General features: G+C 40.0%; 1 protein-coding gene across 2 annotated transcripts in view; it reads left to right on the top strand.

The window, feature by feature from the left end:
* The window catches only part of LOC113640328 (nuclear factor of activated T-cells, cytoplasmic 1-like), a 62,008-nt gene extending 47,710 nt beyond the window's left edge, over positions 1–14,298 (top strand). For both annotated transcript variants that reach the window (XM_027142777.2, XM_027142778.2), the window contains exon 10: positions 11,584–14,298. In XM_027142777.2, coding sequence (XP_026998578.1) covers positions 11,584–11,639 — 56 coding nt within the window. In that variant the 3' untranslated portion in view covers positions 11,640–14,298. The remainder of the gene's footprint in view (positions 1–11,583) is intronic.
* Positions 14,299–16,222: the final 1,924 nt, after the last annotated feature.

Raw genomic sequence — 16,222 nt, forward strand, 5'->3', positions numbered from 1 at the left:
CTGTCTTACTAATGAACTTTACTTACCTGAATGTCAGATGCTTCACATGATCTAAGAGATTATTATTATTGTTGTTGTCATTTTATTTTTCTATAACATGTTTTTTTTTTCATCGCATAATCGTTAGTAGATGCTTTAGCATCTGCTTTATAACAGCTGCTTTATAACAGCTGCTTTATAACTATATAATTACTAGTTCTCAAGCATACAGCATTATAATGAGTATTGATGCTTGATAGTGAACAGGAATATAAGTATCCTATATGGCTTCATAAATATGGAGTCATACATTGATAAAAAAAAAAAAAAAGTATTAAATGCAAGCATTAGCAAACTACACAGAAAAGAAAGGCCTCGTAGAAAACGCTAGCAAAATGATTTATCTCAGTATCTCACTTGTGGTAAAATGTTTTCATTTTTTTTTGGACCCAGCCCTTTGGCCCCAACAGTATGTTAATGACTTGGTGAAATTCTTTGTCAGCATTTGGATTCTGATTCTTTGAAGTCATCGAAGCACTAAAGTGCTTCATGATGATGTTAACAGTCTCTTAATGTTCGGTCTGACTTCATAGCCTTGTCTTCTCGAGTGAGGCTCGTTTCTGTGGCGCAGCTCGTTCGGCTCATTCACAGAGGTCCAGTTTCAGCCACTCCATCATTATCTCTGTGCTCGAGTCACAGCAATGGAATCTGTCTGGTGTGTAACGACGTCACCGTCTAAACAAATTGGCTTTCTTCATGTCTGATGAGGAAACTTTAAAATTAAAACCTTTTTTTTTTCCATCTGGGCAAAATATAGCAGGCTTGAAGGACTGAATACATGAATGTTTAATCCACATTATTAAGAGCAAATGTCTAAAAGCATCTGATGGAAGGGGGATCGGTAGCTCCTACAGAAGAGGGAGGAAGCAGGAGGCGGCATGTGCCGTGAGTTTATGTGGTGGAGGTTTGTGGGTTGGTACTTCTACGCTCCTGGGAGAGGGTTTGAGAGTTGTGGCTTGGAAAAAGCTTGGCTCAAATCATGTCACGCTGGAATCCTAGGCCTAAATTCATCCTGTTGGTTTCTTCAACACACCATGCACTTTAAAACTTTATTTGTTATTTGGAATTGAGTAATTGTGCCATTAGTTCTGGCCACATTGCTTAAAACTTCAATTTAAAACCGTTCAAAATTCCCATTTAATTACGTTTCCTGTTTATAATCACCAAGAGAAAGAATCCCGCCGTGAAGGATGTCAACAGGCGAAGCTCCTGCAAGGCTGCAAGGCTGGGGGAAGCCGAGCGCTTTGCTGATCTTGGCTTACCTCCATCCTTCTCTTTCTCTTCTCTCTCCCTTTTGCCACAAAACTCACTAAAACAAAGTCAAGAGAAAGAAAGCGTCTAAAAATGAAAAGGACTTTTCTTCCCTGTAGCTCCCACAGCTGGCTGTTTCTTGATTTCAGTAGAACGAACCACACACAGTACGTCCCTACCGAGATCTGTAAACGTGGGGCCCGAAACAGAGCGGAAGGAATTTTCACGGCTCAATTTATTGCCTTTCTTTCCTTCATCATCTCTCAGCCAGAATGAGAGAGTTAGGGCTCTTGGCCACAAGCTCCCGAGACATACAGTGTAATCTTGGGACACAGATAGAGCAGGAAGAGGCTGATACGTACACACCTTCGAGACGATACATAGACACGCAGACACATTTAATCACGCATCTATGAAATAAGGCAGCCAGACTGATAGGAAAAAATGGGGAGAGAATCTGAGCTCTGGCAACCTTCAGTGTTTGTATCGAGGAAGTAGGGTTTCCACCTGCTTTTATATCATTTCCATTCATGTGGAGGAAAAAAGATGAGATAACCTTCGATAGCAGGTGAACTTTGCACATTTGTGAAGATTTAGAAGATAATAATGTGTAGTTCTTACACCGGCCATGATGTTTCTCAAAATGAATTAATTAGCTTATGTTTCCTGACTGTAAATCACGTCAAGCCACACAAAATCGTCCATATTTTTTTTTTTTTACACACGTATAATAGCTCAGCGTGTCCTACTCCGACTCCATGAAAGTTACCCAGGCAGAAACTCCTTTAATGAAAGGAAGTAACGTACCTACCCCTTTTTTCACTCCTATAGTGGATGGAGTTAGTACGCTTGAGTTCAGTGGCTTCTAACAGCACTTGTTTAATGTCTTCTGGCTCTCACATGAATCATGGCATGTTTTAAATCCCATTCAAGCCGTAGACCCATAAAAGTGTCCGCCTCACATATGTTGTACTTCATCTCATTTCCACTTATGTAACTAATAACTTGGTGACTATGGATTACTTTGAGGCTGGATAATTCCTCGTGTTACTATACCGTGCTACAGACAGACAGGAGATCTTTATGAGGGAGGTGAAAATGCAAGGAAGAATTAAACTACACGCTTTTTTGGGTTGTTTTTTTTTTCCTTTGAAATTAAGTGGCATGGAATTTAAAAATGGAATAAATGTCTCAGTTCAGTCTATTCTTGCAGAGTCGCCGTAAATTTATATATATATATATATATCTCGTTAATGATCAAATACAAATGATTTTTCAAATAAACAGCTGAAAATCTGATAAGGGACAATTTGTTTATAGGTGATAACAGTAGTATTTAACTACAGATTGACAAAAACAGAAAAATGCACATGCCAATTATACAAATAACATGGAAATCTATGTGAAATCCATGATCCAATACCAATCCAGCATTTCAGGCACAGCGGTCACTCAATTTCCAGCAGTCATTCCCAGTCCTCCTCATGGAAGAGTTCAAGCATGTCGTTTTCAGGAAAATAGAAGCAGCCGAGGAGGTTGTGGGCGTCGAGTCTTGTCATTGGTGTTTATGTTAAACCTGCAGGACTTTTACTGGAATCGCATTCCCTGCCCCCGCTAAGACGCTCAGACGATGAGAGCGAAACGCGAAGCGATAAAAAACCTACAGGTGGTGAAACCGGATTGCTGAATGCACGGTCATGATTTATGCATGTTGCATCCATGCTGTTTGTGTTTGGACGTGACAAAACTGAGTCTGTTGTCTTCTTTATGAGTTATGAATATGTCTGTGCTACTTTTTTTTTCATCTCAGCACGCACGGTGTGTGTGTGTGTGTGTGTGTGTGTGTGTGTGTGTGTGTGTGTGTGTGTGTGTGTGTGTGTATAAGAGTTGGAGGAGATGCTCAGTGGACCCTAGTGGATTCTGATCTTTGTATATTGCTTAATGGGTATTTCAGAGCATCCAGATGTAGGAGCCATAGAAGCATTTAAAGAATTCCTAAAAAGGGGTGGATGGGACAGTGGAGTGGAAAAGCTAGCATAAGTGTAATGGGATTAATAGCATGGGGAAACACTAGCAGATGGGTTTAAAATATGCCAACCATTTAAAAAATAATAATAAAGGTCTGGTGTTGCTTAAAAAAGGACATCCACTAAATAACAAATAGTGAACATACTGCCATGTCACTTTCAGTTCATTACCCCAGAGAAAGGTCACAATGGCATATAAGGAGAGGAAACCATGGATTCTCCCTGTTGAGACATGATAAAAGTGATTAAAAATGGTTAGGTAGAAAGGTTTGTCCGAGCACTCGTCCTATGAAGGACCGAGACCATTAAAGCCCACGCTGATTTGATCATTTTGGACACCATGCCAGCATCGTATATATATATTTATATAAGGAGGAAAAGAGAAAGTGGTTTGAAATCAGACATCAAGACTGACAGGCAACAGGTGATTTAAAGAGGCAGCGTACAAATGCTGATGTTATAAATCCCATTAAACTCAGACGTGATTGCTTCAATATGCTCCTGCTTTTTCCAGTATATCTGAACGTAAGACGATGATTCTCTTCTTGTGGCTTGGCTCTCCGGGTTGCATTTGTCAAAAGCTGCTTATCAGATGGCTGGCGAGCTTTGTCATGAACCGGCACATGTGGAAATGCGGACGTTTAATCCTTAACACATTTCTCAAAAGTGTATTTTAAAGAAGTTGCACACTTTTATTGAGGTAAAAACATCTGCGCTCACGTTATGGCTTCGTTTCGCTGTTGCAGCGTGCCCCGTGATGATGTAATAGGCCAGCTAGGAATGAAAGGTAGTTATGGTTTTCACATTTGTCAGATCCTTGTTGTGCAAAGGGCATTGTGAAATGAGTGTGTGTGCAGCCGAGCAAATAGTAAATCATTTCTGCACATCTCTGATTAGGGCACAGGAGAGCAGGCCTAACCATGTAAACACCCCTTCCACACACACATACAACACCCTAAGGGATGGCGCCCGACACATACACCCTTGCCTCCCCAGAGACAGAGAGGAAGTGATTGCAGGAGAAGAGGAAGATAGCAAAGAGTTGAGGGGGATGGGGAAGACGAGCCCTGCAGGGAGACTAACGGAGGTTGGTGGATCAAAGGGAACAGGGCCTGTCTCAAACGGAGCCAATCTAAACAGCCACTGTTGTTAGAGTATCTGTCTAATTTTGGCAACCAGGCGTTTCTGGTTCTGTGTAGGACAGAGAGTCTCATTGGCGATATGTGTTGTGCGGGGGTTTGTTTTTCTTCCTCTCTTGTCTGGGTCTAGTAGACTCTTGTATCCCTCTGGGTTCCTCGCTCACCCTGGCAACAGTTGTAATTGATCATGCTCAAGGGAGCCTCAGAGCTCACACTTCAGCATCAGCCTCTATCAAACAGGTGGAGTGTCTACCTCACCTGAAGCAGATAGAGAGCTGTGTGAGTGTCTCAAGACTGTGTATAGAGCTGTGATGGGCGTAGAATCGCAAGGGGGAATCGGGCGCACATTAAATCCCAGGGACACGACATTACAAGTGATTTTTTTTTATTATTATTATTATTATTATTATTTCAAAGGAATTTACAGCCATGTGTGGATTAGTAGCTCTGAAATCAATACGTTTTGTGAATGAAACTGCTTTTTAAGTTCATGTTTAATTAGTACTATCAAGTCTTAAGAAGATTAACACCAGGAGCTTCTGCTTCTTTATAAAACTTTGGACAGGCAGAAAAAGACAACATGGACCTAATTTAGGAAGACACCAAGACCATATTTAGGAAGGCTGGACCCTGCTTAAAGGGTCACTGGCATAAAATATTCTTCTCCGAAGCTTTAGAGATGCAAACGCAGTCCAAAGTGTGCAAAAGAGTATAGGAAAGCTCAAAGATGTGATTCAAAGTAATAAGTCTTGGCTCCCACAGTCTTGCCACTGCCTTCTTGCCCTTGTAGCCATGCCCCTGGCTCAAGGCCTTTCAGCTGTCCAAAAGGACACATAAAAGTACACACTTATAGTCTAGAGAAACATTTAATATCTCTCTCTCTCTCTCTCTCTCTCTCTCTCTCTCTCTCTCTCTCTCTCTCTCTCACACACACACACACACACACACACACACACACACACTCTTGCTCTCTTTCACGGTGCGACGTGGTGGGGATTTGAAAGGTTTCAGCAGCTGCTGCCAGGGGCTGGTGAATAACACACCAGAGTTTATTCAAACCCATTTTAAAACAAACTCTCCCTCCTTCTGTCTGTCCTCCTGCTGTCAGTCTCATAGCTGAACGCTTCCACATGGCCAGTACTGGATTTCCGAATCAGCCAAGGTTTTCTTGACGGGGCATGCCGTCCATATACGTTTTTTTACTTTATTTATAACTGCAGTAGACTAATGACAGATCCAGTGGAATATTTCAGCATGTGTGTGTTTGTACTCTTTCTTAACCCCTCTAATGTCTTTCTCTATGGGGTTAAGACAGGAGCTTGGCATGCTAGGTCTTTCACTGGCGCAGCTTAGCGCGTGGGAGGCTGTGAATGGCCCATTAGCGTTTCGGCTGAAAGCGAGAGCAGATTTGATATTGTGGGGAAACAATAAGTAATATGTAGCAGGAAATTCAATTGCTCTTCTCCTACAGCATCAAATTCAGAGTTAAGCTTCCTTTGCCAAATCAATTTCACGGGCGGTTTAAACAAGGTTAGAGCATTTCTGTGAAAGCCGCCCTATTGAACATATACAATTTCAGAGTGGTATATTGTGATCTTGCATTTACGCCAAAACATGTTGTTGGATTTCAGTAGATATTCAGGAGAGAGAAAGTGCAGCAGTTCCTGTCGCTCAACACATCATTTTGTTAGCATATTTATACAAAAGAATTGTCTAAGTTAGAGTTTGACATAGAGCGTAGTGTAGACCACGATGTCCCTCGGTTAATAAAAAATACTGACCTGCGACCGGTTAGTTGCATCTTAGCTGCTGAACTCATCATTCCTGATTGAAAAAGCTGATCCGGAATTAGCTTCCCTTCACGCTCATCATCACAGTATCAGGTTTTACGCTAAGGATTGTCCAGGAGTGATGGCCATCCATCTTGAACCAAACCACAGGCTTTCTGCTCCCACTTCTATCAGAGTCTCCTTTATACTTACCTTAGTGTTTCCTGCTTTTCTTTGTGAAGATTAATAGCAATAGTCACAGCAAAATCATCTCTTATTAGAGCTTCAACCTAACCAGATATTAGCTGAAAGTTATGCTTGGTTTAAACCTATTAAATGCATTCGTGAAAGCTTGAATGCTAAGCTACAGTATAGCATGGCAAGATTTGCTAGAATTCTCAGTACATTTGTTACCATAATACTTGTGAGATTAAAGGACAGACATGGACATGCCTAAATGTTCTGCTGTGTTGACATGTAGGATATGTTTTTTTCAATGACTAGAACATTGATTATGAAGTCTATAATCAGTCTATAAAGACTTCATAGAACAGACTAGCCGTGTCCTAAAGTTCACCTGCATTAGAAAGCCACATTGTTAACAGGCTAACACATACGTCCTCATTGGCAAGGGCGTCGATTTGGGTAGGGACGGTAGGGACATGTCCCTACCGATATCCAGGGAACACTCAATTGTCCCTAGCAATAATTCGACCAAGCCTATATATATTTATACATAACCACTGATATTCGTCTGTGCCTTGTGCTTTTTTACTTATTTCATTTAACATTTATCCAGGAATCATTAAATAAGATGAAAATATTTTATACGGCGTTCTGTAAAAAATAGTGCAACTTGTTTACCCCCTGCAATGAATCCCGCCTCTGTAACTCAACTCTCTAAAATGATTGGCCATTGCCTTTTTTGAGTCCCACCTCTCTAACCCACGTCACTGTTTGATTGGCTTTGTCTTTCTCTCTAATGTTTTGAGGTCGGCTGCAGCTATATTTCGTTGTATGAAGCAATATGCAACGTGATTATACAGGCTACCGGTATGTGAGGAAGAAAGTTTTTTTTTTAACAGTTTTATGCACAAAATACGGGGAATGTTGTCCCCACCAATGTCAAATAAATTATGTCCCCACCAATGTCAAATAAATTATGTCCCCACCAATGTCAAAATCAAACTTTCGCCATTGCTCATTGGCACGTCTAGACGGTCTCTTTTTCAATCTAATGCCAATGCTACCTAAAAGGAACAAAACATACTCGTAGAAAAACACTTCTCCCTGCATACATGAGTTCAGAAAAGCGCCTGATTGGTTAGTGATGCTTTGTTCTCGCCGGTGAGCTTAGCTGAAAATCTTGGATCCTGAATAAGCTTCTTCTTTTTCCTAGGTAACTACAGTACATATTAAAGCAAGCTCAGAAGCAACAAGCAAGTTAGACTCAGCTAGCTGTATAAGTTTTCTTATTAGCTTTAACCACAAACCTAGTTATAAGGGAAGTAATTCAACTCAACTATATTGCATTTCAATCTAATTTGGACTTCCTCTATTGGGAGCTACATTATGATTGAAACACAATTGCAAGACATAGAAGGAACAACTGATGTTAGCAAGCAGCTTGTGGTATTGTTATCTGTTTTAGTTTTTTTTTTTTTTTTTCCAGCACTTTTATGAAAGTTTAACCAACGGAAAGTAATCGAAATGGTTTCACATCAGTATTGCCATGAAACCGGTGTCCATATCAATAAAAAGTTATCAACTTGCTGAAAGAGAACAAAGCCGGAATTCCTGCGTCGTGTATTTTTAGACCAGCAAACGTCAGTTGTCTGTCACTGATCCAAGCATAAGGAATGAGATTAAAAGATGCCTTAAATACAGCCACACCTAAAAGGAAAATCAGAAGGGAGGGGTTGGCCGTACTCCCTATACACACACGTGTCTGTGTGTCTGTGTGTGTGTCCTGGCAGTGCCAGTATTACAGGCTGGGGCACTGCAGGGAGGATGCATGTTTTAATAAAGCACCTTCTGTGTTCTGTCACACTTCGAAATGCTCCGTCTTCAACCAGCCATGCTTGCTTGATTTTGTTGTTGGTGGTGTAAGTTCTTGATTATACAGTCTAGCAGCCTGAAAAGCTAATAATATTCAAACATATAAATAAAATATAAACAGCCCAATAACAGACCCCTGAGGTGCATCAGAGCAAATGTCAAACTTCCCACCACTGTAGATAAGCTAAAAAAAATAAATGGAACAAAACATGTGTTACAAAACACATAAAGTGCTATTGTTTCATGAACAATACAACTAAAGTACTAAAGCTAGCTAGCAACACTGTTTTTATTACATTAATCAACTCAGTAAGGGTTAAATTAACAATATAGTGATTCCTAAACGTTTCATAATATCGTATCAGAATGCATGCTCATTATTGCATTAAGACTAAGTTGTCTAGCACTTTAATATCAAACTTGACATTTATGTTATGTTAAATTCAACAGCAGCTAATTTCAGTTAACTGGTTCGGTTTAATATCACTAAGTGAATTCACTGATTTGTTTACTCTATAATTGGTTTTTTTTTCCTCTTTCTTTCCATAATGCTCAAAACCCTTAGCATACTATCCTAACTCTGAAGCATGCTGGTCATAGCATTGTGTTTACCCCTAAAAGGCTTTTCCCGTTAGGGGTCGCCACAGCGAATCATCTGTTTCCACCTAAATCTATCCTCTGCATCCTCTACTCTCAAACCGATGTCCTCTTTTAACACATCCATACTGTATATCTCCTCTTTGGCCTTTCTCTAGACCTCTTACCTGGCAGCTCCATCTCCAACACCCTTCTACCAACATAACCATCTCCCTCCTCCGTTCATGTCCAAACCATCTCGATCTACCTCTGACCTTGTCCCTAAAACAGCCAACCTGAGCTGCCAGCTGTCTGATGTGCTGTTTCCTAATCCTGTCCATCCTCATCACTCCTAAAGAGAACCTCAATCTCTGCTACCTCCATCTCTGCCTCATGTTTTTTTCCTCACTGCTACAGTCTCTAACCCATACAGAATAGCTGGTCTTGTACACCTTTGCTTTGATTCTTCCTGACCCTCTTCTGTCATACAACACTCCTGACACTTTTCTTCACTAACTCCAACCTGCTGCTTGCACTCCCCATCACATTGGACGGTTGACCCCTAAATACTTAAACTCCTGCACCTTCTTGCCCTCAGCCCCCTGTGACCTCACAGTTATACTTCCCTCCCTCTTGTTCATACACATGTTTTCTGTCTTCCATTCCTCTTCTTTCCAGAGCAGACCTCCACCTTTCCAGGTGATCCCAATGTACACAACCCCTAAACTTTAATAGTACCATTTATTTTGTTTAGCTTCATGACGATTAAGTCGATTTCAAAACATGGAATATCTATCCAAGCCCCTGTATTTGGTTTAAGCATAAAGTAACCTCTGTTTTCTTTTTTTAATGCCTGACATTGTTACAGTACGTTGCATCAGGTGGGCTCAAGCCCAGGAGACTATTCTACACCTCAACATGCAATTTATTTTCTTCCACTATCACAAACAATTTACTAATCTTTATGTTATCTGTTTTCTCTTATTTTGTTGAATATGCTGAAAAACAGTCTGGCAAGTCATATTAATAGAATGCTATAATTAGCCACGCATGTAGCACTGAGGTTTAACGGTTTACAACATCCTGTTTCGGTGGCTTTTTTAATGTCAAAGGGGTGATTAAAGGCCTCTGGACATATTTGCTGGCATAAATCAAACTTTTTTTTTCCAGCACATGCTTTTTTTTTTTTTTTTTTTTTTTTGCAGTGGAAAAGCTGATGGTTTGGAAATGGAAAGTATTAGTTGATAAAGCAAAACAGTGCAATGTTGTGGTTGCTGTGTAGGTGTGAATATTTCGGAGAAAGCCCGACCGTTACCGAGACTGACAAGAATGAAAAGGAAGTGAGCACTCTTCCTTTGCAAGAAAGCCCTTTGTTTTGTTTTCGTTACCTGAGGCTTTTTTTTACGTATAGACATTAAGTTTGATGATATAATTGTGACCCTGGGTTTGTGGCGTACCTTTTTTTGCCAGTGTGTGCAGCGAAGAACATAGTTTCGGCATGTTAATGCCTGTTTTGCTGCGAGCTGTGGTGGGCACAAACAGCCAGTGGTGTTGGCTCAGCCTGCACTTTTCCACTGGGACTCCCTCATGTAGGAAAACGAGTTCTGCCGTGTGTGAGTTGGTGTATGTGTGTGTATATTGTTGCAAAAGGAGCTGATAAGGCATGCTGGTGGTCTATGATCATAAAGGCACGAGTTATAATCTACCCTGATTGTGTAGCATGGAGTGCCGCTAGATCTTCCTGTGCTTCATCTATTGTTGTCGGTGTATCATTAAACCGCCTTTAGAGGTGGCTGTGATCTCAGGGGTCATCAGGGGTCTCTCAGCATCGGCCAACCTCACTGTGAAGTCACTTCCTCAGGTCCCGCCAAAGAACACAAAGATAAGGACACTCTGAAGTCTGAAGTCTGGCAGAGAGTGTGGGAATGTGCAGGCACAAAATAATACGAAGCGGTCTCAGCCACTGCTTCCTCGCTTACTCAAATATTGTGATAGACAATCTACGGACATCTATTTCCTGTCATCGTTTGAGAGTAGTAATATTTTTAATACTGCACAGTTTGGGCTTGCTGGAGTATTGTTCAGATTTTGTGCCGGAGTTTTCTGGTGTTAATCTTAGCCAAAATATCTGCCACAAACCACATCCCACTTCTTATAAACGGGCAAAACATTAACATGCGGCTGAATATAATGTAGGGGTGGGCGGCCATCTTGGCCGAAGATCGCTCATACCACCCAAAGTTTTGTAGAGGAAAATCGTACTGCTTAATAATACATTCTCCACATAATTCTATATCCTTTTCAAACCATTCACTTGATGAGGGCGGAATCAACCAGTAACAAACCCCGCCCACCAGGATAGAAATATTCCATTATAGGAATCGTTTGCTGTGATGCTTCTATCTAAAGAACCAATTTATGTTAGCAAAATATAATTGTCCCCCATGGTTCACTGAAGATCTTTCTGTTTTTATTGAGAGATTATCAGTATAATCAGTAAAATATAAACATCGTCTAGAAGCAAATGATCCTCTTCCACCTCCTTTTTCCCTTCAGTGAATTCTATATATATTTCGGTATCTTTCCTTTCCTTTTATTTTGGAGTGATGTTTTAGCTACAGCCACACCATACAGTAGATAATGCCTGAATCAGACATTTTGCTTGTTTGCTTTAAATTTAAATGTAACGTGTTTTCTTTCTCTTTTTTTTTTTTGTCTTGACAGTCAACGAGATTATCAGGAACGACCTGTCCTGTACTTCCTCTCACGGTCACTCGTAGATGGCCATGATCATACCTGACGAAAGAAGGGACCAAGATGTCTTCCCTCTGAAGCCACCTGCAATTGGACAATCAGTCCTCTCTCCTTTTGGAGGAACTTCTCTGAGGACAATGTGACGTCATGTTTCACATGAAAGGCCTTAAATTCAATGGTGTGTATATATATATAAAAAAAAAAAAAAAAAAGCACCATGAAAAAGCAGTGACTGTTTCATTTGTTGGTTGTTCTTGTTCTTGCTCTTGCCTTAAAACATTAACATTAGAACTGCTCTATGGTGGACCAAGATCTCACAAAGGACTTAAGTTTTCTTCTGTTCTTGATGCGTGTCCCTGCCGGCGTTCAGGACAAACGCTGTACATTTGGCGTTTTGTAGCAATTAGTCCCGACTGTTTCATCACATGGGACACATTCTGCAGTGCCTTACTGCAAGTACAAACGGCGATGCAACTCCGTTCATCTTCTTCACTTTTTTTTTTTTTATACCATTACACTTTGCTCACTCATTTGTTTACAGTAACTACGAACAGCTGGAATGTGTAGATGTGTGTGGAATCGTGTGAATAATGTAGACCTGTGTTTAAACCAGGTTTTTCTTTTTCTTTCTTTTTTTTTTTTTTTTTACACCTTATACATATAAAGTTGTCTGTAGTAATTTTTTGTATAAAAGTGTATGTTTAATGTGCTGTATATAATGCCTTAATGAACTTTTGTCATTCCCTGTGTAGTGCATGGTCTCTTAGTGAAATCGGACCACCAATTGGACTACCTCCCTGATGCCCTTGTACCCTTAGGACTATAGCAAGAAAGAAAGTTGTTAACGAGCTGAACCAAGAATTGACCAAGAATCGCAGGATTCCAGTCGAATTAAAGGAAAAGCACTTATTCCTCTAGTGGAAGTGGGCACTAACCAGTTTCCTGGAGATCATAGCACTGTCCCAAATTTAGGAATCATAAACTAGTTAGGCTACAGTGGCAGTTTGTCTAAGACTAGCAAACATTAGCGTATATTAGCTGTGAGGTTAAATATTAGCACATCGTTAACAACAACGATTTTTGCGTCGTTTTTTTTTTTCCCCCATAATCTATTCTGGTCAGAGGGGTGTTGAATCATGACCGAAACAATTTTATCAATGCGCTTGTTCTAATGCGGTATAATTTCTATGCTAACCCAGATTTTGTACGATGAAGAGATTTTTAAAGATTGATATTGTGACGTTTTTACTTTTTGGAAGAATCTGCAGTCTGAGTGTTTTGTGTAGGGTCACAGTCATAGGTCACATTTTTTGGTCATGTTGTGATGATGTGTTGAGAAATACAACAAGAAAGCCCGGTGAAGGAAACAAGGAAGAAAAAAAATGTTCATAGCTGCTAAATGGAAGTGATAAAAGTAACTGAAAAAATATGTCATTGTTGACAAATTGGCATGGATTAAGTGGAACTGGAGTTTGGGTTTAAATATTAGAAAATAATGAACGTTTGACACCGTTGTTTATTATTTCTTAAAACAGCATGACCCCAAAGGTGTTTTTTTTTTATTCCTTACTTTGGATAAACAGTAAGTAAAATGTGTCTGAGAACTTTTCTTAGTGTCCATTTGACCTTGGACAGGATTTTGTTAGTCAAGTGGTTTGAGCTGATTTAGAAAAAAATGATAGATGTTTATAAGCTAGCTGTTAAAAATCGTGCAACTTAGAAAGCCGTATCTTTAAAGTAACGCTCGCTATAGTCACGCCACCAGCAGCTTAAATAACGTGTAGATGAGCTGGATAAAGCATGTTCGATTTGTTTTGAAAATTGGGACAGATCTCCAGCGACAGGGTTCGTGACCACTCCAAGAGCGCTGTCCCCACAAACGAGCAAATGCATCCCGCTCCAGGCGAACGAACTCATTTTGTTTTAATTAAACCATTTGCGCTCTGAGCTATCATTTCTCTAATGGGAATTTTTCCCCCAGCACGATCACACAAACAGAATTAGAACAATCTCGCGAAGCCTGTTATCCTTTAATAAGCGTACAGCAATATGTATAATCAATCGGAGGTCGGGTTGGGTTTCATGGAGATGAAAAAAAGACCAGCAATAAACGATGTGACGACACCAAAGGATTTATTACGTAATCGATGTTTTCTATAACCAGATACATGTCCCTAAAGATGACAGAGTGGACCTTATTCGAGCACCTCCTTGACAGATATCCTGAGCCGTGTAGAGACGTGTCAGCCGTGGCAAATCTCAGACACGTCCCAAGCTTTCGGTGTCCAAGACTGGAACTGGGAACAATTGTCTAGAATCTTCTACAATACCAAAACTGAGAGGTTTGCTCTCAACGAAGGCTCACTTTTCTTCTAGTGAAAGATGTCTTTCTAAAGCATGCACTTAATATCGATTTCCAATGTTTCGTTCATTATTGTGACACAGAGACTTTGGGATACTTTTCTTCCTGTTGTATATGAACGCATGATCGTGTGCCTTATTCTGCTAATCTGTTAAAGGAACTGATTGTATTCATTATCTCCCCCTTCTCAGTTTAGGCACACGGTGGATTCAATCTTGTATCTTCTCTAATATGGAATATTTATAGAAATCTCAAGGGTATTTTATGTATACAGTATGCTTTCTGCTAAATAAAGAAATAAAAAAAACATTATTTAAAAGATATTTTGGTGCTCAGTGTTTTTTTTGTATTCGGATTTCTACCTGTAATGTATGTGGCTTGACGGTTTTTTTAATGAACTATTTATCGGACCCCATTTTCATAGTATTTCATAGTATTTCATTTATTCATTCATTCATTCATTCATTTTCTACCGCTTATCCGAACACACTCTCATTCACTCACACACTCACACACTACGGACAATTTTCCAGAGATGCCAATCAACCTACCATGCATGTCTTTGGAACCGAGGGAGGAAACAGAAGTACCCGAAGGAAACCCCCGAGGCACGGGGAGAACATGTAAACTCCACACACACAAGGCAGAGGTGGGAATCGAACCCCCAACCCTGGAGGTGCGAGGCAAAAGTGCTAACCACTAAGCCACCGTGACCCCCATAATTGGTATTTATGTTTTAATATTATTTCTGTGCCAGATTTAATTAGATCTATTTCTGAAGACTAGTATCATCATTTAAAACACTGTGATCCTGACCAGGCTGTTAATAAGTGCCATAAATGCTAAAGAACGAACAAAAGTCTCCCGCCAACACAACTCATGACCCACACATGTTGCATTTAAACCAAATAAAATAAATAATTCATGAAGCTACAAAGAGTGTGCCTACTCTTTATATCTGAATGTATATCTGTCTGTTCATTCCAAATATTAAAACATTATATTCCAATTTGATTGCATCTTACAATATTATATAGATATTATACCGTACTATGTATAAGTGAAAACGATTTCAGTTAAAGCCAGGCGTTTTATTTCTGTCGCAACTCGCGTTAAGACACGACTGGAAATAACCTCTGATCATCCATCGACAGTGTAAGAGTCATCTGTCCCAAAAGCAAACCAATAGTTTCCATTCTAGAGCATTGGCCATGATTGAATAGCAAATAGTTTTGCCTCAGGCTTTGTTTCAAACGTTCCACTGATTACAAAGCTGTAGCGGAGAACTTCTGGGAGATCGTTTCAATATAAACAAACTATCATTTGAAATGGATGGATAAAGCTGGATCAAGCTCAGCCTTTATCTTGTTGAACTCTGTGTTCCATGTGCATAAAAGTGAAAGGTGTGTTGCTAAAATGGGGACGTTTGAAATACCAGCAGGGAGTGAACAGGGTGATCATGGGAAAAACCATGGGCATAGTGCCACGGGACTCTCCTGTGTACCACCTGTCTGTCCTGCAGTCTTTTTCCACTCTAAAACAGCCATTGTCATGGTGACAGAAGGCAGGCCTGGGCGGCGATCTCCTGTATGCCCGCTGCAATCCAAAAATAACGTCTAGTCCAATATTGAGACACGCTTCTTTTTCCGAGTGCTTAGATTAGCTTTGTGACTAAAAACAGCTTTTGGTAAACTTTCAAAAAGTTCTGGGTTGTATATGTACCTTCATTTCTGAGGTTCTTATTTCGCAGACCATTATTTAACTTTAACTCCTGAACTTCTACTGATCCGTAACATCGTGGAACTCTCACAAGTTTTCCGCCAAAAGTGACCAGATACTGTAAGCTAGCTTACTATCTTTCACATCAAAGAAATACAGTAAGCTAGTTTTTATTGTTAGCAAACCTCAGCTATTGTTTACAATTCACCATGACAACACAATAGCGTTAAATTTTGGGTCAAGAAAAACCAAAAACATTCCCTGGACATGCAAGGATACTTTGCTGCGAGTCAAAATGGTGTCCTTTAAGCAGCAACGTTCCATTATAAGGGCTGTATTATTTTCCTGTAAGATGAGGGATGATACAAAATACAGTAGGTGCGATGAATATAAAAGTTCCTTCTCCTATATTTATCTGCAGATAAATTGTCTTTAATTATTTAATCATTTTTCATTAAAAAATTGACCAGAGAGGCTAATAATGAAAGAAGGTCTCAAGTGTTATACAGTACTGTATGGCTAAGTTAG

Source organism: Tachysurus fulvidraco, chromosome 22, assembly GCF_022655615.1.
Source record: "Tachysurus fulvidraco isolate hzauxx_2018 chromosome 22, HZAU_PFXX_2.0, whole genome shotgun sequence".
NCBI lineage: Eukaryota > Metazoa > Chordata > Actinopteri > Siluriformes > Bagridae > Tachysurus > Tachysurus fulvidraco.